Source organism: Dipodomys merriami, unplaced genomic scaffold (assembly GCF_024711535.1).
Source record: "Dipodomys merriami isolate MVZ:Mamm:240054 unplaced genomic scaffold, mDipMer1.0.p SCAF_41, whole genome shotgun sequence".
Taxonomy (NCBI): domain Eukaryota; kingdom Metazoa; phylum Chordata; class Mammalia; order Rodentia; family Heteromyidae; genus Dipodomys; species Dipodomys merriami.
This window is the reverse complement of record NW_027205715.1, coordinates 10,172,249-10,192,452: the sequence shown is the minus strand read 5'-3', so window position 1 is coordinate 10,192,452 and position 20,204 is coordinate 10,172,249. Positions and strand designations below refer to the sequence as shown.

Below are 20,204 nucleotides of genomic sequence, written 5' to 3'. Positions count from 1 at the left end.
GGTGGCTCAGTGGTAGAGCTCTTGCTTTGCACCCATGAGGCCCTGGGTTCGATTCCTCAGCACCACATAAGCAAAAAAAAAAAAAAAAAGCCGGAAGTGGCGCTGTGGCTCAAGTGGTAGAGTGCTCGCCTTGAGCTGAAGAGCTGAGGGACAACGCCCAGGCCCAGAGTTCAGGCCTCACAACCGGATTCCCCCCCCCCCCCCAAAAAAAAAAGAAATTTCAGAACAATATAATACTTTTTACTTGCTTATTGTTTATTTTTATTTTTAACTTTTTTCATACAAGACATAAGCCCAGGCTAACATGAAACTCTTGATCCTCTTGTCTCAGCCTTGTGACTGCTGGGATTACAGATAATACATCACCATACTCAGCTTCATTCACTTACTTAGGATGTACAATGTAAAGCCTGTTCAAGAAAACTGCCTTTTCTGGAAGTGGTGCTGTGGCTCAAGCGGTAGAGCGCTCACCTTGAGCTGAAGAGCTGAGGGATAGTGCCCAAGCCCAGAGTTCAAGCCCCACGACGGACCAAAAAAAAAAAAAAAAAAAAAAAGCCTTTTCTGTGTGTGTGTGTGTTGTGACTATTAGCACTTGAACTCACTGCCTCATGCTCTCTTGCTTTTTTATCACAGCTGACATGTCACTACTTGAGCCATATTTCCAGTTTGTTATTTTGCTGTTAATCGGAGATGTGTCCTGCCCAGATCTCAGCCTCCTGAGTAGTTAGGATTACAGGCATGAGCCACTGGTACCCAACATGAATTTCCTTTTTTTTTTTTTTTTTGTCGGTTGTGGGGCTTGAACTCTGGCCTGGGCACTGCCCCTGACGTCTTCAGCTCAAGGCTGGCGCTCTACACTTGAGCCACAGCGCCACTTCTGGTCTTCTGGAGGTTAATTGGAGATAAGAGTCTCATGGACGTTCCTGCCTGGGCTGGCTTTGAACTGCAATCCTCAGATCTCAGCCTCCGGAGATTGTGCCCGTGAGCCACCAGCGCCCGGCTTGAATTTCATTTCTGACGATTGCACTCATGGAAATTTTTTCAACTTGTTATTTGAAAAATTGAAAGCCTAAATGGAATGTATTGAACCACTCGTAGATCTTTACATCTTAGATCTATCAATTTCTTTTTGATACATATGCTTTATGCATCTCTTCCCTTTTTCCTCCTCTGTCTCAATAGATACTCATACAGACAGACAGACTTTCCCTTAAATAATTTAAAATAAGTTTTAGACAAGGACAGGACCTTGAGTTCAATCTCTAGCACCACCACCAAAACAAATAAAACACCCCTAAATGTATCCAATTCAGGCGAGTTATTGTATAGAAAGCTCCATGTTCTAGAATTTTGGTAGTGTCTCCATAATTTGATTCTGGTTAAGACAATTTTTTAGGGGTAGAGGAGAATGCTACATTCTGTGAGATAGTAGGCATTCCAATCACATTGGGTTGTTCTCGATATTGGGGTTGGATTAATTCCTTGATTGAGTTGGTATTCCTGTGATCTCTAGCAATCTGCCTTAGAGAACTATTTGATTTGATGATATTATCAGTAACCCAATAGTAACATTGTAATAGTAAGTACTTGTTGCATACTGATCATTCCAAACATCTCATACACTTTTTTCCCCCACAACTCTACACAAGTACTGCTCTCTTTATTAGTTTCTAGATGAGAACAGGGGCAGGTGGCAGCCTGGTCCAAGGTGTGGCCATTGCCTGTCATCGTGTTCTGCTATGGCCTGTGCTCAGGTGATGGTGAAATGCAGCTACTGAAAGCTTTCTCATCTGTGGTCCCACAGCCACATGTTCTACCTCTTCCCCTGGCTGACATGAGTGGAGGTTCCACACCTGCTACACAGACAACAAAAAGGCAGGGAGTGTAAAGTGTCCAGTGGGCCTATATGAAGAGGAAGGATTATAGTCACTTTACTTTGGGAACAGTAAGCTGAGATGCTTGCTGCTTCTACATAGAACTTCCTCTTACATGGCATACAGAGCCTTGACACAGACCTTGACCACTACAACTATCCCTTAGTGTGTGCAGGCTGGAGGCCTGGGTCTGCCTGTTCATCTGCTTTAGGGGCCCTGTGCCCACTCACTCACTGCTAGAGTCCTGGTTTGGAAGGAGGCGGCTTAATGTTGGGAGGACATGAGTTCTAATGGATTCCAATCCTGGTGCATTTTTTCACTACTTTCCAATAAGCAAGTGCAATTCATACAGATGAGAAATTGAGCAAGAAACAAAACGAGACAAAGCTGGGCAACTTTACCCATCTTAGGCCTGCTTCCCCCATCCTTGTAAGGTGGGAATGAAATTTCTGTCACAAACATTAGAAGAGGTATGCATGTGCTAGGCATATGGTATGATTGCTCCTGAAAACAATTCCTAAGCAAGCCCAAGCCCTCCCTATCCTGATGTGTGTGCGAGTATGTGTAATTTCAGGTTGTAGTTTAAATATTTCACCTCTAAGGAAAATAGAGTTGAGGGGGATGGCTGTCTTATGAATGATCACCATGGTGGTTCTTGGTACATTTTCTACAGGATGCCACCACAGAGCACTGGGTTCTGGAAGCAGAACATATAGGTATTGCATTCCTTACACTCCAACGGCTGCAGCTAGCCAGCAGGATACAAAGTGCAGTCTGTCTCGAAGCTCTGGCTGCCAGGGAGGCACAAGTGGTGTATTCAGACTGAAGTAACAAGCCTTCAACAGTGGTGCTGAGATCAGAAGGAAGAAGCTACCCCTCCCCCCACCCACACGGCCTCCCTCCCACATGTACCCGCTAAGGATGACCAAGTGTTACCACCCTGACTCACTGCACACCAGGCCCAGATGTTTCCCCATGCTCCGATGGGTGAATCTCAGGCCTTGAAGGAGAAAGAGGCAAGCTTTGCTGAGATAGCAAAGGTTTGCAAGACCAGGAATTGGGAACTACAGAGCAGTGGAGCCTTGGGGCTGTGTATTAGGCACACATGCTTAGGCAGACAGGTCACACAGGAGCTTGACCGAATGTTTCTCACCTTGGGTAAGAAATGCCTATGTGAGTACAGTTATAGTTTTTTCCAGTACTGTCAGTATTTAACTCTGTGTTCCATCTTGGTAGGTTTTATCAAGGTAAGTGACACAGACAGTAAAATGTCCTGCGCAGGGTTTTCTGTAACAGTTCATGGAACCTATATAATGCAGGAGCCTAAAGAAGTCATCAGGCTCTTCCAACATTCTGCCAGCCTCCCCTTGTCACCCACTCTATCGGTATCTATAAAGGTCTCAAGTTCTAGAAAAAGCAAACACATTGTGACGCATGCTAAGTTTTTGTTTTGGGAAGAATTCAACAATTTAAACCTCTTCCTTTCTAAGGCAGTAATTTATTTTAAAGGGTGGGAGGCTTTGGTGCATCTGTCAGCAGCCTGTGTCATGTTACGCCTGTGTCATGTAACATCTGTCCTTGATATTTGAAATAGTTGGCACCATTTTATGGTGAATCCATTTTGGACTTACTGAGATTCTTCTAACCAATGCTAGCCTGGAATTAAACTTGAGTCTATCTAGGGCCCTAAACAATATTGTATTTTGGGTACAGAAACAGGCATGTTGCAAAGCTATTTCAAAGGTTCTAGTTGAGGAGGTGGTTCTGCTTTGAGAGTGTCTTCTCTCTCAACAGGCCCTGAGAGGATACAGGAACAAAATCTCATAGCATAGGCTCCTCCAAGTGACAGCCTTGCCTTTGACAGCCCTCTACCCATTTGTAAAAGTCACAGCTAGGTGTTCTCTGGGAGGAACCTGTTCGCAACACTCAAGGTTAAAGGGTTAAAGTACTTATTTTTTGTTGTTCCATGGGTAACTTGGTGTTACTCTTCAGCAGCCCCAAGTGTAAGGGTTTCCATCTAGTTTGGGCTGGCTGTGGACATCTTTAGATTTCATAGAACACCTTTGAAAACATTTTGTGTGCAGGTTTCTGCAGCTCCAAAAAGGTCTGTTTCTCTTCTCAGAATTTGGACTCTAATGAAAGTAACTTGTGACCATTCTCTCCTGCCCCATGACCTTTTCCTTTTTATTTTTAAGCTTTTTATATTTTTAAATAATTTTGTGTAACACACACACACACACACACACACACACACACACACACATACACACACACACACACACACACACACACACATACACACACACACACACACACACACACACACACACACACACACACACAGAGTCTCAAGTTCCGGGGCTTGAATTCAGGGCCTCATGCTCTTCCTTGGCTTTTTTCACTCAGGGCTTGGGCGCTACCACTTGAGCCACACTTCCTCTTCCATCATCATCTCCCTCTTAACTGCCATTGCTTTAGACCATCTCTTAAGTCAGTAAATTGGATATGACTGGACATCTCTGTAGTATTTGTCTGAAAAGGGCAGTTTTCTCCCATCATGCTGGATGGGTAGCACCCTTCTAGGTACAGAAGAAAGAGAAGCAAACACTAAAGCTAGCATTGGGGCCTCATGGGAAACCTCGCCAAACCAGCATCAATCTAGCTGATCTGCCAGGGGGTTCCTCCAGCACTTGGTAGGTTCTTTTGGTGGTACTAACATTTGAAGTCAAGGCTTCATTTGTTAGGCTGGTGCTTTACTGCTGAGCCATGCTTCCACCTATCTCCCTGCACTTGGAACCAAAAGTTATTTCAGAAACTCACCTGAGCTTGCAACTGCTCTGACAGAAAGGAAAACTAACATATAGCCACAACCTTGACACCTGGACCATCTCAACTGGGGACTTGAAGATGAGCAAACTTGGATTTGTGTTTTAGTTCCAAATCTTAACAGTTGTATGCGGTCATGGCCTCCCTGGGTCTCAGTAGTATCCTCTGAGCTGGTGGGAATCTCACCTGCCTCCAGGGAAAACTGGGTGCCCTGGTTGAGACAAGTTCTTAGCTCTACCATGTGTGGCAATATTCAGATCTGAACTAGTTGAGTGATGGACAGACCTTAGTTCTTGAAAGGACCTTCTATGTTTGCCAGCTTAGAGATGACGAGGTAGGACTAGGGAGCGAACTTACTATCAAGGTCACAAAGGAAGTCAGGAGTAGAATTAGGAATGAAAATCTCAAGGTCACTGCTACTACCTTTTCTCCAACCTGCAGCTCTTTCCTCTCCTCCCCTGCTGGTTACTGCTAAGCACTGGGTCTTAAAGCCAAATAAAGAAATTGCTAGTTTAGCCTGCGTAAGAGAGTTATTTTAGAGCAGACAAGCTCTTAGCTCACATAAATTCCATCACCTGGGCAACTGCCTGCTTGCTTGGGCAAGTCAGCTCTCTGCCATCTGCATGTGTGGGTGTCCAGATAAGTGGTTGAGGTATGTGGCCTCTTTGGTGTTTCTCCTAGACAACCATAGCACTTTCTAAGGAGCAATAGGTTGAGTTGGTGGTACTTGAGATGCTGGTGATGGGGAAGTGAACAAGGCAGGCCCTCCCCAAGAGGGATGATCGTCTCAGGAGCTACAGCCCAAGTGATGATTCTTCACTTGAAAAGCAGAAATCCTTGCAGAGTACCTCTCTATCAACAATGTAGTCTTTAGGTGGGAAGAGGTGTCTGTGCTTGGGTGGGTAATGAGGAGCCATAGCAGAGGAAAGCTATGGGGAGGGGGGTGGCCCAACTGAAGATCTCAGCATAGGTGGGTGAGGAGGGCACCCTCTTAGATGAGAGCAGCCAGATATGGATGGCCCAGCCATATGGCGGGGAGGGTATCTATGCAGGTATGGAGATGACTGTGAGTATAGGAGAGTTTTGTATACATGGTCCAGAAAATTTATGAATAAAGAATAGCAGGGCTTCTGAGTGCCTGAGAAGGAAGGGAGGTGCAAATAATGAAGAAAGAAAACCAGAATGAACCCTGTAATATTGGTTTGGAATCAGGTGTCAGTGTGAACTCATGCTTTTCAACATATGAGTCTAAGAACAATTGGATGTAATTGTATGGAGAGATGGGGGGAGGTACATGCACAAAATTCTTTGCTCTGGGAGGTCCAGGGAGCAAGAGTAGCCCAGTGTCATTGAGCACACCTCAGGCCAAGATCTTGGTTTCTAAATAACTTTTTCCAATGAAACAAATGGAGGAGCTGGGGTATAGCTCAGTGATTGAATGAACATGCTTGAGTTTTTGTGTTCAACCACCAATACTTTAAGAATAATAAATTGAGGCTCCTTGGAGAAATACGGCATACGTCAGGACTGAGACAGGAAAAGCTGGCTCCAGAACATCTGTACCTAAGAGTAAGAAAGGACTCAGGGAACAATGGTATGGTCAAAAAGACACACAGGGTGGGAGGCATGTCTCAGATGTCAGAGCACTAGCCAATGAGCGAAATTGTCACTGAGTTTGAATCTGGATCTCAGAAAAAAAAAAAAAAGACACACACTCACTGGCCAAATCAGGTACAGTCTGAGCACTAGAAGAAAAAGGAATGGATTACAATGGACAAAGGAGTCTGATGATGTAAACAAATATAAGTTCCATGGGAAGTGGCATCCTTTTCTTCATCAAAACCTGGAAGTTGAGCCTGAAGCATTGGTGTGAAGTGGTGAGCCTAGCAGGAGGATCAGGAATTTAACACCAATCTAAGCAACAGACCCCCGCCCATTGCCAAAGCTATATGGTCTATCCAGTAAGTTATAATTTATACCAGTCAGTATTTATTTTGATGTTCAATTTTTCCCAGACATTACAAGTCAAAAATGAGTCTATTGTAGTGGAAAACCCAATCACATGATCAATGTGAACATTATGGATGATAGCATACAACCTGTAATAATCCCAGACAACACAGGAGGATTGTGGTTTGAGGTCAGCCCTGGCAAAGTTAGCTTAAAGACCCTACCTGGAAAGCAAAAACCTTCAAAAAAAACCCACAAGGACTGGGAGTATGGCTCACCTGGTAGAGAATTTGCCTCGGAGCTTGAGACCCTTGAGTTCAATTCCTCATCTTAAGGGAAGAAAACACCACCAATGGCAAAGAGACGAATGGAAATTGTGTTACTCCTGATAGAACCCATCACATATTTCTGCACCACCACCCCCAATGCAAAACTAGAATCTAATTGTGAAGTCTCCTTAAGACAAACAAGTTAATCCTAATTGGCCATCTTCTTCAGAAAAAAGTTTAAGGTCAAGAAAGTCAAGGAAAGGCTGAGAAATTATTCTAGTCCAAAGGAGATTAGAGCCCTAACAATGAAGACTACATTGTTTTGTAATTTTATGTATTTCTACATAAATTCATCTGAAATACAAGCAACATTCAAGTCTGCCCATATGTGTACGCCGCAGAGCAAAAGTGGTGTGGCAGTTGGGGCTTTACCTAAAACCTAAGGTTCCTCTCCATCTTTTCTTTTTTTCCCCAGCATCAAGACTCAGAACTCAGGGCCTTGAGCTTTCTCAGTTTGTATGCTCATGGCTGGGTAGTTAGCCCAATGAGCTCTCTTCCTATAGCTTAGTACGCTCCTTCCCCTTTCCACAGCATAGCATTCTCCATTCTAAGGCAGCACTAGGCCCATGTAGTAAAGGCAGTAAATAATCAGCCTCCAACCCCCTCTACCTTGGGATGGCACTTCTCTGGGGCAGCATACACCATATAAGGCAGCAAGAGCTCCTTTGAGTGACCTTCAGGTTTGGCCAGCTGCAGGGCCCTTATCTACTATTTGGGCAGCAGTCATAAATCTTAGTCCGCCATGATGAGGCCCCTGGCCCTCACATCCACACCAGGGTCTACCTCCTAGCCCCTTCTAGCCCCTCCTAGACCTCTTAGGTTATATAGGTCACCTCAGACAATAGCTGCACTTCTTCTCACTTCTCCCTTGTGAGAGGGGGTCTTGCTCTGACCCCTTTCCTGGCAATAAACCTTTTCTTCGTTCTTTGTACCTGGATGTCTGTGTGGTTTTCTGGCAAAGTCTAAAATACTGTATCAGGTACTCTATGAGTCACACCTTGAGCCCCACTCCACTATATCTTTTTTTTTTTTAATTGTATTTTATTTTATTTGAGAACATACTGTACAGAGGGGCTACAATTACATGGGCAGGATAATGCATACATTTCTTACCAAGCATTGCAGCCTCCTCCTTTGTTTACCCTTCACTTCCCTTCCCCTCCTCCCCCCTCCCCCCACCCAATTTTACCCCCCTCCCCCCACCCAAATTATACCCCCCTCCCCCCCCACACCGACATTGTAAAGCTGGTTTTGACATGACATTTTGTACTTCTCATTGTTGCAACAGGTCCACCTGAATCCTTAAACGACTTGTTTGTCCCCATCTCCTCCACATGTTATACTGACATCAGATATAGTGAAAGCGGGGGTTACACTGTGGGGGAGGGACATACAAAGCAACAAAGAAATAATCTTATAAATGCGTTAGAAACACATGCATGAAAGAAACGAAAACATTAAAATACATATTTAAGGGTTCATTTTCCTAACATCACATTATCTGACCTTTTCCGCTTGACTCATACCTATACTAGATATTGCAAATAAGGGAAACCATGGGACCTATGCTTCTTTGGGCCTGGCTTACTTCACTTAATATAATTTTTTCCAAACCTTTCCATTTCCTAACAAATGGGGAAATGTCATTCTTTCTGATGGAGGCATAGAATTCCATTGTGTATATATACCACATTTTCTTGATCCATTCATCTACTGAGGGGCATCTGGGTTGGTTCCATGTCTTAGCTATGGTAAATAATGCTTTTCGTTACCAGACTCACTTGCTGTATTCTACCCTGCCACATTCCTGCTCTTGCTGACTGACCACTTTGCCTAAGGTCTGTCCAACATGTGAGGCTTAGCTAAGGTGTTCATAGATCTGTCACCTTGCACTTTAGGGCATTTCTGGCTGCTCTTGCGCTCCCCCCAGTGGTCTGGAGGTCTATAAAATCATCTGCAGATTATCTGCAGGCCCTATGACTGTTTTCCTTTTAAATAAAAAAGTTCTATATATTATTCAAGATAACATTATCTGTTCTGGGTGATGCTAAGAAGATAAGGATTTGAATTATTCATTTATACCTTTTGCTTTTGCCTAAATCTGGTTATGTCAGTTTCTTGCTTACAAAGCAAAGCATAGTTCGAATGACTTCTCAGGGACTTTTTTTTTTTTTTTTTTTTTTTTTTTTGTGATAGCTTAGTCTAACCAGGAATTTAGTCTAACCTCTCAATCCTCCTGCCTCAGTCTTCTGTGTGTTTGGGATTGAAGGCATACAGTACCATGCTCAGCCCTCATAAATTGTTCATTTATTTGCCAGTCAGTCCTGAGGTTTGAACTCAGGCCTAAGAGCTGTCCCTGAGTTTTTGCTCTAGGTTAGTGCTCAAGGTTTGTGCTCTACCACTTGAGCCACAGTTCCACTTCCGGCTTTTTAAAAATAGCTTATTGGAGAGAAGAGTCTCATGGACTTTAATGCCCAGGCTGGCTTTGAACCAGCCTCCTGAGTAACTAGTATTACAAGTATGAGCCACTGTGCCCGGCCCTCATAAGAGTTTTATGTTAGTTAGCTTTCCATTGTTGTAACAAAATAGCTGAGAAAATTAAATCTAATGGAAAAGGTCCACTAAGATCATCACTCTGGGGGTTACTATCCAAGATTGAGTGGACCTGTTGCTTTGGGCATCTGCTAGACGTGAAAGATGGCAGTGGCTGTGAAGACATGGTAGAAACAACTGCACCTCATTCCAGGAAGCAAAAGAGGCAGCTTGCATGTGCTGAGGTCCCATGATCTACACAATGACCCAAGGGCCTTCCATAAAACCCTGCTTCCTCTAGGTCCCACCACCTACCTTTCTATAGTGCTGTGCTGTGGCCCAAACTGAACACATGGGCCTTTTGGGGAGCTGAGGCAATCTTTCGGGAATCTGTTCCCAACCTACTATCGTTGCCCAGCTGTCTCTGCCCATCATATACCACTGTATCCTTCCCATGGTTGAATAAAACCCACAGCACTTGTTTCTTTCCATTAGGACCTAAGCTTAGGCAGGCTCCTCTTCCCAGAATGCCTTGGCCTGTCTTGCTTGTTTAGAACCATCCCTAAATGAACACTGCTGAGTGCTGACTTCGTTTCAACACTTAGTCCTGTGTTTCACAGATGGTTCCTGCCATGCATCTGATCCTGAGCTGGACCAGAGGTAAATGATGCTTTGCCAGCTCAAGGTCCAGATGGGTAGCAAATAATTGGATGCAAGAGGTCTGTGGAAGCCAGCAGCCAAGCCTGAGGACTCAGGAAGGTGTTCCTAGATGAGTGACATCCAGCCTGAATGGTACAGGATGTCCAGGAGCTAGCTCTACTTACTGTCTTGAGTGAATGTGAAGGGTACTGCCTGTACTCTGTAGAGGGGCAGAGAAATCCATGATTCTATAATTACACACCCACACAAGCCCCTATACCAGAGAACCAAACAGTGGGTCCCACACAAAGTGGGATGCTACTGCAGGCTCTGGTGAGGGGCACAGGATGGGCTGGTTACCACAGTCCTGGGATTATAGGAGCTGAAGGAATGTCAAAACTGGAAAATCCCAGCAAGCACTATTTTTAGAGACTTGGGAAGCATTTTTTTTTCTGCCTGAAGGGACAAGTTATTACAGAAGCAGCAGTTGATGCTAACCCTGCAACCAGTCCAGCCTGGAATTTGCCCTACCTTGGCACTGCCCCTAGGCACGTGGGAATAGTGCTGGAGGAGTCTAGCACTGGCACAGAACCCAGGGACATGGACATTGGCTCCTTTCAAACAGAAAGGAAGGGGTTGTTTATGCTTACATCTCTGAGTTTAATCTGTCAGACACAAGGATGTTACACTCGTACCATTCTTTAAAAAGAAGTCTTTTGGAAGCAGACTCATTTCCAGCCAACTTGTTAATCTTGAAATGTTAAATATCATTTTCCCTGCATGTCTGGTTCATGCTTTATGTTGATGACTGTTCATGACAAACTTAATCAGTCTTCCTATTATGTACTTTATGCTTGAAACCTCTTGTCACCACTGTATTTTTTTTTGTTGTTGTTGGAGACAGAAGTCTCTCAGGGTCCTTGCTCGTTACTGAGTTTATTTATTTTGGCAGCAGTGGTAAATGAACTCTGGGCCTTGAGCATGGTAGGAGGCACTTTACCACTTCAGCCACACTTCAGTCCATTTTTTGGCTTTAGGTTATTTTCACATAGAGTCTCAAATTTCTTGTCCAGGTTGGACCATAATCTTTCTCTCTCACACCTGGCTTGTTTGTTGATATAGGGTTTGCTCTGTGCTTGGATTGGCTTTGAATTTCATTTCTCCCAATCTTTGCCTCCCATGAACTTGGTATTACATACAAAAGGGTGCCACTCTAGTTTGTTTATTACTGAGAGTGGTCCTGGTGGGCAAGCTTGTCTGCAGGCTCCAAATATCCCTCCACACCATCTGACTGAGCTGAACAACACATTCATCCAGGATATGTCCGGGGTTCCAGATAAGATGGTTCCTTCTGGCCATCTCTCCTTTGGCCATGGTGAATCAAGTTGCATCTGGCTTTTACATCAGTATGCTAGGAGTCAGTCCTGGACATGAGGACCAGATCCTGGAATGTGGCCTGTCTAAGCACTGCCTTCTTCTCTATCACTTATTGGCTTTGCTTTGTTTTTAGCAGTCAGACACCTGCAGGTACAGTTATCATCAGAGATGTATTACAATTCAATGCCAAGGAAGGGACCATGATGCCAGGTTTTGTCTATTTAAGGATCTATGTGGGATCCCCAACAACACTTTTTGGAAGTCTGTGAACTTCCGTTAAAATGCAGAAGAGAAAAATTTGAGTCTGTCTCTGGACCTAAAAATAAATGTAGGCAAGTGGCCAGGAAGAGAGAGAACAGTTAATAAGTACTAGAGGGGAGCTTCCAATCTGGCTTCTGCTCCATCCATCGCCTGCACAGAAGCCAGGGGGAGCGGCTCACAAGGCAAGCCTCCCGGGGCTGATCTAGTGCTAAACCCTCTTCCGTTTGGAACTCACAACCCAAGAGTCAGCCCAACATGGCCCGGGCTGACTTTCAGCCCAGAATTCTGCACTTGAGTCTCTTCAGTGGGTTTTGCTGTTGCAAAATGATGCTTCTGCGCATCATTCCCTCTGTCCAGAATATATGTCCAACATTCCACAACTCTCATCATCCTGCCATTCATATTTCAGATCTCATCTGGAATTCTTATCCATAGATTCAATTAAATCTTTTAGTGGCAATTCATATATCATCACGAACACCCTCCTTCATCCAGCAGCATTCAGTACCTTCTCTGCACTCATTGCTAAAGCAGTTTCAAGGAGTTTCCATACTTGCTCTCTGTGCTGTCTCTGCTGACAGAGATTGTGTCTGCCTTGCTTACCACTGACTCCTGAGATTCTGTGTGTGTGTGTGTGTGAGAGAGAGAGAGAGACAGAGAGAGAGACAGAGACAGAGACAGAGAGACAGAGACATAGAGAGAGACAGAGAGAAAGAGAGAGACAGAGACAGAAAGAGACAGACAGATAGAGCGAGAGCACGAGGCAAGAGAGAGTGAGAGAGAGAGAGAGAGAGAGAGAGAGAGAGAGAGAGAGAGAGCGCACAGGTGCTTGCCAGTTTCCAGTCTTGAACTTAGGGCTTAAACTTTTTTTGGGGGTGGGTCCTGCCCAGGCCCAGAGTTCAGGCCCCACGACTGGACCCCCCCCCTCCAAAAAAAAAAACTTTGGGCTGGGGAAGTGGCTCAGTGGTAGAGTGCTTGCCTTGCATGCATGAGGCCCTGGGTTCGATTCCTGATTCCTCAGCACCACATAAGCAAAAAGAAAAAAGCCGGAAGTGGCGCTGTGGCTCAAGTGGTAGAGCGCTAGCCTTGAGCTGAAGAGCTGAGGGACAGCGCCCAGGCCCAGAGTTCAGGCCCCACGACTGGACCAAAAAAAAAAAAGAAAAAAAAAGAAAAAAAAAAGAAAAAAAAAGAAAAAAAAAAGAAAAAAAAAAAACTTTTTTGTACTGGTGCTGAGGCTTGAACTCAGGGCCTGGGCTCTGTCACTTTGTTTTCTCCCCTCAAGGCTAGCACTCTTCCACCTGAGCCACAGCTACACTTCTGGCTTTTTGTTGGGTAATTGTAAATAAGAGTCTCATGGACTATTTCCTGCCTGGGCTGGCTTCCAACTGTGATCCTCCGGTCTCAAGCCTCCTGAGTATTAGGATTACAGGCATGAGCCACTAGTACCATGGAGTGCCACCCATTTCTTTCTTTCTTTCCCTCCTTCCTTCCCTCCTTCCCTCCCTCCCTCCCTCTCTCTCTCTCTCCCCCCTCTTTCTTTTTGCCAGTCTGGGGCTTGAACTCAGAGCCTTGGCACTATCCTTGAGCTTCTTTTGCTCAGGGTTAGCACTCTGCCACTTGAGCCGCAGCACCATTTCTGGCATTTTTTGTTTATATGGTACTGGGGAATTGAACTCAGGGCTTCATGCATGCTAAGCAAGCACTCTACCACTAAGCCACATTCCCCACCCAGCTGTCACCCATTTCTGAGCCTTTTGTTCTGAGATACAAACAGGGTTACATTTCAGCCTTTTTCATTGCCAGTTTAAGGTTTAGCTTTCTTGGATATATTACATGAATTACCCGGTGCTTCCCAGCTTCTAATATTTTGTTGTGATTGTCTCCTTTCCCATTCTTTGTCTCTGTGGTTTTATATCTTTAAAAAAAATCCCTAAAGGGAGTGGAGCTGTAGCTCAAAATGGAGCACTAGCCTTGAGCAAAAGAGCACAGGGACAGCGCCCCGATCCTGAGTTCAAGCCGCGCAACCACCCCACCCCCCAATCCCTATAGCTGTCATTTCACTGGAATTTTTGGAGAAAACAGAAATCAGAGCTTATGTCCAACCATTCAACCTGTCACCTTAAAGTGGCATTCTTCAATTCTTAGCATATTTCCTGACTTATGTAGAAGCCCAATAAATATGTAGTTGATCAAATAAAGTCACTGCTCTTCGATCTTTGAAAAATTGTGTGTGTGTGTGTGTGTGTGTGTGTGTGTGTGTGTGTGTGTGTTTGTGTGTGTGTCTGGACAAGCCACTTTCCTGTGGGTGCTGTAGGGTCCTCTTATGCAAAACAGCAGCAATAATGCCCCGCTCACAGAGCGGGGGTACCATAGAGAATGTGGTTGTCTATATTTCTGGTGTGGAACAGTTTGAAATCAAAGCAACAATTCTTAGAAAGTTAGTGTTTTATTTAAGCTTAAAATTAGCCTTCACACTTGAATTGCAAATTTGTCCCTAATGAATGCCTTCAGGGCAAAATCCAAGTTTCACCCGGCTTGATGCTTAGGCAGAGGTACTAAAACCCTTTTCAGCAGGGAGCAGACACTGGCTTTAGTCTGAGCTGGAATCCCTGCTTGAACAGGCCAAGGGGTCCAGAGCTTCCCCAGATACTTGTGTGGATCCTGCAGACTGGGAGCCTGGGCTTCTCATCCCTGGCCGCTGCTCTCTGGGCCGCAGAACCAACTTACCGCAGAAGAGGAGTCACACACGCCCATGCTGGGCTCTGCACGGGGGGTGGCCCAGGCGACCTGGATCCACCCCATCCTACCAAAGAGAAACTGAGGCAGAGCCATCGGGGAGGGGGAGAGCAACGCCATGCCTCCCCAGACCCCTTCAACACTTCCTCAAGCCTCTGTCTTCGGGTCTGAAGGTGTTCAGACTTTCCCGACCTCGCCTTTTCCAGCCCGGACCACTAATGCCCACCAGTAGTAGCGCGGCCCTTGCCCGGCGCAGGTGAAGGCGAGTAGAGGGCGGGACTTAAGCAGCAAGGGCGGGGCGGGGCGCGCGTAGCCACGCCCAGGCCACGCCCCTCCCCTCGCGGGGCCGCGGAGCGCCGCCGAGCGGCCGGCTGGCGGTTCTCGCTCCGCCCCCTCCGGGCCGGCGCGCGGCTCCCGCCTCCTTCCCCCGGCGCCCGCTCCCGCCCCCCTCCCTTTCCGCTGCCGAGGCGGCGGGAGCCGAGCCCGGGCGGACCGAGCCGGGGCCGCTGTGCAGCGGGCGCTGAGGCAGCGGCGGGGCGGGCCGCGGCGGGCAGTCAGGCGGCGGCGGCGGCGGCGATGCGGCGGCCCCGCTGAGCCCGCCCGCTCCTGGCGCCGGGGGGGCCGGGCGTGAGCGCGCGAGGCGGCCCGGGCCGGGCGGCAGCATGCGGAGCGGCGAGGAGCTGGACGGCTTCGAGGGCGAGGCCTCGAGCACCTCCATGATCTCGGGCGCCAGCAGCCCGTACCAGCCCACCACCGAGCCGGTGAACCAGCGCCGAGGGCTGGCCGGCCTGCGCTGCGACCCCGACTACCTGCGCGGCGCGCTCGGCCGCCTCAAGGTCGCCCAAGTGGTAGGTGCCGGAAGGGGGGGCCCAGGTGCGGGCGGGCGGGCGGGCGGGCGGCCTAGCCCGCGCCCTCCCGCCCCGGGGCGCGGGCCCCGCCGGCCTCCGCATCCCCCCCCCCCCGTGCCCGTCCCCCTCTCCTCCCGGGTCTCCGGCCTTTCTCGCGTCTCTGGGGACCCCACCCTTTCCCGCTCTGCCGCCTCAGGTGTGCCCCCGACCTGCACACCTGCCCCCGGGCCTACCTGCCCTCTCCCGCGTTCTTCACCTGGCTTGGCGGTCGCGCGCACGGACACAGGCAGGGGTCATGCTGTTTCCGGGGCCACTCCTGGGCTCAGCAACTTGTGGCTGCTTCACTGGGGCCCGCTCCACCCCGCAGATGGCCCTTGTCTGTCTTTGCAGAGGCTGGGGGACTGTGGCTTGGTTTCCCTCCCTGGAAGCTTAGCAGGGTGCCCGGGCATATGGTGGACTTTGAATAAGTATGCGTTGGATGGAGGCGTGTAACTCAGATGCTCTGGGAGAATCCAGATTGCCCACAAAGGCTCCAGCTTATTCTGCCGAGTCCACCAGCATCCCAAAGTCCTTCACCCCAGCACGGTGGCTGGCTGGCACTGCCCGATTGGTACTCAGAGTTAAGTCATTCCGGGAGGGTGGCCAGTTTTGGAGGTACCAGAAATAGGAAAACCCTCTGTGGGGCTTGTCTATAATAAAGCTCATTTCTCAGAGGAGTTTTTGGCCTCAGGGATGTTGAGGGCCGGAGTCCTATCAGTCCTTATTTCCTCTTGGAGCCGTAGCTTAGCTCTGTTGTGGACAAGGCATGCCCCAGGTCAGAAAAACCTGAGTGTTTCCAACATTTCCGATTGCAGGTAGGCCTTTCTCCCAGGCCCAGCCTGAAAACTTTATAGACTTCTTCAGCAGCCAGGGAAGCCATTTGCAGGGACCTGCAATCAGAAATGTGCATTATATCTCATGAAGCATTCTCCCACTGTGCTTAGTTGAGTGCCTACATAACCATTTCCTTGGGAATAATACTGTGCATGGCCACCCTTTAAATAAAGGTCCCAATGTTTATACATCGTGGAAGCACTGTGTTTTTGTCTTTTGGATGGAAAGCTTGTTCTGCTGGTTGGTGGAGGGTACTTTTTGAAGGGCTTTAAGTAATGATAAATGGAACAGGTTACCTACCTGTCTTTAGAATTTTGAACTGACCATAATCCGGTAAAATGGAACATTCTCAAAGATGTGTTAGTTCTTTGGTTAGGCATTGCTGTTAGCAGGAATGGAGGAGGTCTGTATGGAAAATGGAGTTTGTAATCACATTTTAAGGGAGATAGCTTGGCAGTTTACAGATAATCAGAAATGAATAAGGGCAGGACTGAACTTGGACCTAAGTGGAGTGTCTTGTCAGACTCATATCTTGCTGTGGGCTTTGGAAAGGGAATAGAATTGCTGGTGAACTCAGACTTGCTGTTCAAAAGATCAGGTAAAAGAATTGAAATCCAACGCATAGGCTAATTCAAAAAGTAAAATAAAAAATGAAAAAATTGAAATCTAGTAATTTGTACAAAATGTTGTCAGCTCATTGCTAGAATTTTTTTTCACCAGTGTGTGGTCAGGGCTGGAGGCAGTGGTATTATTTACCTTTTGCAAAGCTACTACTGTGTTTAGAGCTTCACTTTTCATGTGGGAGAAAAGGCCAGTCTAAAATCTCTCCTAACTGCTTTTGAGGCCAGCCTATTAAATCTTTCTTAACTGCTATTTATCTAATCTCTAGATTAATATTGAGAGATTATACACCCTTGGGCAAGTGAGGTAAAGGACTCAACTGAAGGGTGTGGCAACCTTGATTTAAAAAAAAAAATCAAGGTTTTCAGGAGGAATGCTGTCTACCTCCAAATATAAAAACTTCAAGAAAGTAGACTCTAAACTTAAACTGGGAAATATGTCAAGAAGAAAGTTCTAGGGGGTTACAAAGCTCAAAAACCCATCAAACAACTTATTTTTCCATTAAAGTTGACTTTTTCAAGGTTAATCTTGGACTGGATGTGTGGCTTAGTGGTAGAGTGCTTGCCTAGCATGCAGGAAGCCCTGGGTTCTATTCCTCAGTACCACATAAACAGAAAAAGACAGAAGTGACACTGTGGTTCAGGCGGTAGAGTGTCAACCTTGAGCAAAAGAATCTAGGGACAGTGCCTAGATTCTGAGTTCAGGCTCCAGGACTGGCTAAAAAAAAAGGTTCTGTCTGTCTGTCTGTCTATCTTATCTTTCTCCAGCTCTAGGGCTTGAACTCAGCTCCAGAATGCTGTCCCTGAGCCTCTTCGTGCTCAAAACTAGGGCTCTACCACTTGAGCCATAGAACTACTTCTGACTTTTTCTGAGTAGCTTATTGGAGATGAGATCTAATGGACTTTTCTTCCTGGGCTGGCTTCAAACTGTGATCTCAGATCTCAGCTTCCTGAGTAGTTAGGATTACAGACATGCGCCACACCAATGCTTGGCTATATTTTTTGGTGGTATTGCATTTGAAGTCAGGGACTTGAACTTGTTTGGAGCTCTTCTGCTTGAGTGACACACCCAGCCATTTTTGCTTTATTTTTCAAATAGGGTCTCACTTTTTACTGGAGTTGGGCTGGACTTTGATCGTCCTATTTATACTTTCAGTATAGCTGAGATGACAGGTGCATACAACTACACCTAGTTTTTTTTTTTTTTTTTAATTGTTTGAAATGGGGCCTTTTTGCTGAGGCTGCCCTTGAATCCTGATTCTCCTAAGTAGCTGAGTGTCCCAAGGTTTAGTCTTTACAGACATTTTTTTTTGGTAGTGTGTGGCCTATTGCAACCTGTACATGTTTGTTGTCCCTGCTGCATCCCATATACCAGCAACATTGCCCTATCTGAGAGAGCTTCAGTAGCTTCAGTCCAGGACCTTTGGGACATAATTTGGATTTTAACAAGATTCTCCAGATGATCCACATGCATAGTAAAATTTAAGACTTATCTGTCTATATATATTGTTTTAGTGTTTAAAAAAAAAAACAAATCCACACTGGTGCTAACAATACATCATCTATCTGAACCATTCATAATAGTCAACCTCAAAGCTGAGAATTTTCTCTGAAAGGATCTATTTTTCTTTTCTTTTCTTTCTTTCTTTCTTTCTTTCTTTCTTTCTTTCTTTCTTTCTTTCTTTCTTTCTTTCTTTCTTTCTTTCTTTCTTTCTTTCTTTCTTTTTGTCTTTTTGTCTTCATGGGGCTTGAACTCTGTCTGGGCTTGGTCACTTGTCCCTGGGCTCTTCAGCTCAAGGCAAGCGCTCTACTGCTTGAGCCACAGCACCACTTCTGGTTTTCTGAGTGGTTTATTGGAAATAAGAGTCTCATGGACTTTCCTGCCTGGGCTGGTTTTGAACCAGGATCCTCAGATCTCAGCCTGCATAGTAGCTAGGATTATAGACATGAGCACCAGTGTCCGGCTGAAAGGATCCATTATCTCCCTCAAAAGATTAAGAGAATATGATAATTATAAATAGTAGCACCTCAATCATTAAGCATTTAATTGGTGTACAATAAATCTTAACTGCCTAACTACTGTCTCTAATCTGTAATCCTAGCTATTCTGGAGGCTGAGATCTGAGATCCCAGTTTAAATCCTGCAGCCAAGTCTTATCTACAATTAACTACCAAAAAAACAGAAGTAGATCTGTGGCTCAAATGTTAGAGTCGCCTGCCTTGAGGGAAAAAGCTAAAATACAGCACTTAGACCCTCCATTCATGCTCTGGTACTGGCTAAAAAATAAAAAAATAAAAATAAAAAAAATGTTAGCTCTCATTATTGCTGATTAACAGAAGTATAGTAGAACTGTCACCTCAAACCATAATTACATACATATGAGTTACATATAGTTTACATTTTAGAATGGATTGTTATTTAGTAGTAAAACTGATCTGAAATATTATAACAAATTGTTAAGTGATATTGCATAGTTTATGTCTTTACCAAATGATACCTAGACCTATCTCTTAGTTGGGGAGAATGTCTACAATTGTTTATATCAAACAATAAATGTGTGTGTACTTTTTGTGGAAAAAGAGTTGCTTTTGACAACTGATTTAAGTAACCTTTCTTCTTATGACTGTGAATCCTGTGAGAGCATTTGGTTTTTAAGTTCTTAGACACCATTTAATGAAATAGGCCTTTTGCTTATTGTTATTATATGTGTGTATAATCAACTTGATTGAAGCAGTTTGCTCTTGGTGAGTGGGCAAACTATCCTGTACACCATGATTTGGAAGCATGCTTTGGATGGACAAGAGTCTTTAAAACAATAGCCACAGTAGCATCATGTAGTAAGTGGCTGTTCTGCTCTTGTCATCCCAGTTGTGGATGATGAGACTTAGGCATGAAGGTTGTGAGTTGTTCAGGACCTGAACCCTGGCTGCTGGAGTTGTTCTTTCCTAGGCCTGTGGTACTGCCACTTCACCTGGTGGGCCCGCTCCCCTTCTCAAAGGCATTCCAGTCCCTAGAAGACCTCTCATGAAGCTCTGGTTGCTTCACCTCTTTTTACTGAGCCTCTCCCATGCCCAGCTGACCTTCTAACAAGGCCTTTGTTTAGTACCTTTTATGACATGAGTAATAGGAGATGCTTCAATTAAAATTTTAGCTGTACGAACTTTGATATCTCTTTAACCCCTTAAGTTCTAGCGTCCTCAGTAGTAAAATGTGGCACTGTGGCTCACACTTATAATCTTACTATGTATGCAGGAGGCTGAGGTCTGAGGATTGAGGTTTGAAGCTATCCTGCGTAGAAAGGTCTATGAGACTCTTATCTTTAAATAACCACCCAAAAG

At 45.7% G+C, this 20,204-nt stretch overlaps 1 protein-coding gene across 1 annotated transcript in view; it reads left to right on the top strand.

Moving 5' to 3' along the window:
• Positions 1 to 15,112: 15,112 nt before the first annotated feature.
• The window catches only part of LOC138806962 (CKLF-like MARVEL transmembrane domain-containing protein 4), a 56,459-nt gene continuing 51,367 nt past the window's right edge, over positions 15,113 to 20,204 (top strand). The window contains exon 1 of the mRNA XM_069992466.1: positions 15,113 to 15,372. Within this exon, the coding sequence (XP_069848567.1) occupies positions 15,187 to 15,372 (186 nt within the window). The 5' untranslated portion in view covers positions 15,113 to 15,186. The remainder of the gene's footprint in view (positions 15,373 to 20,204) is intronic.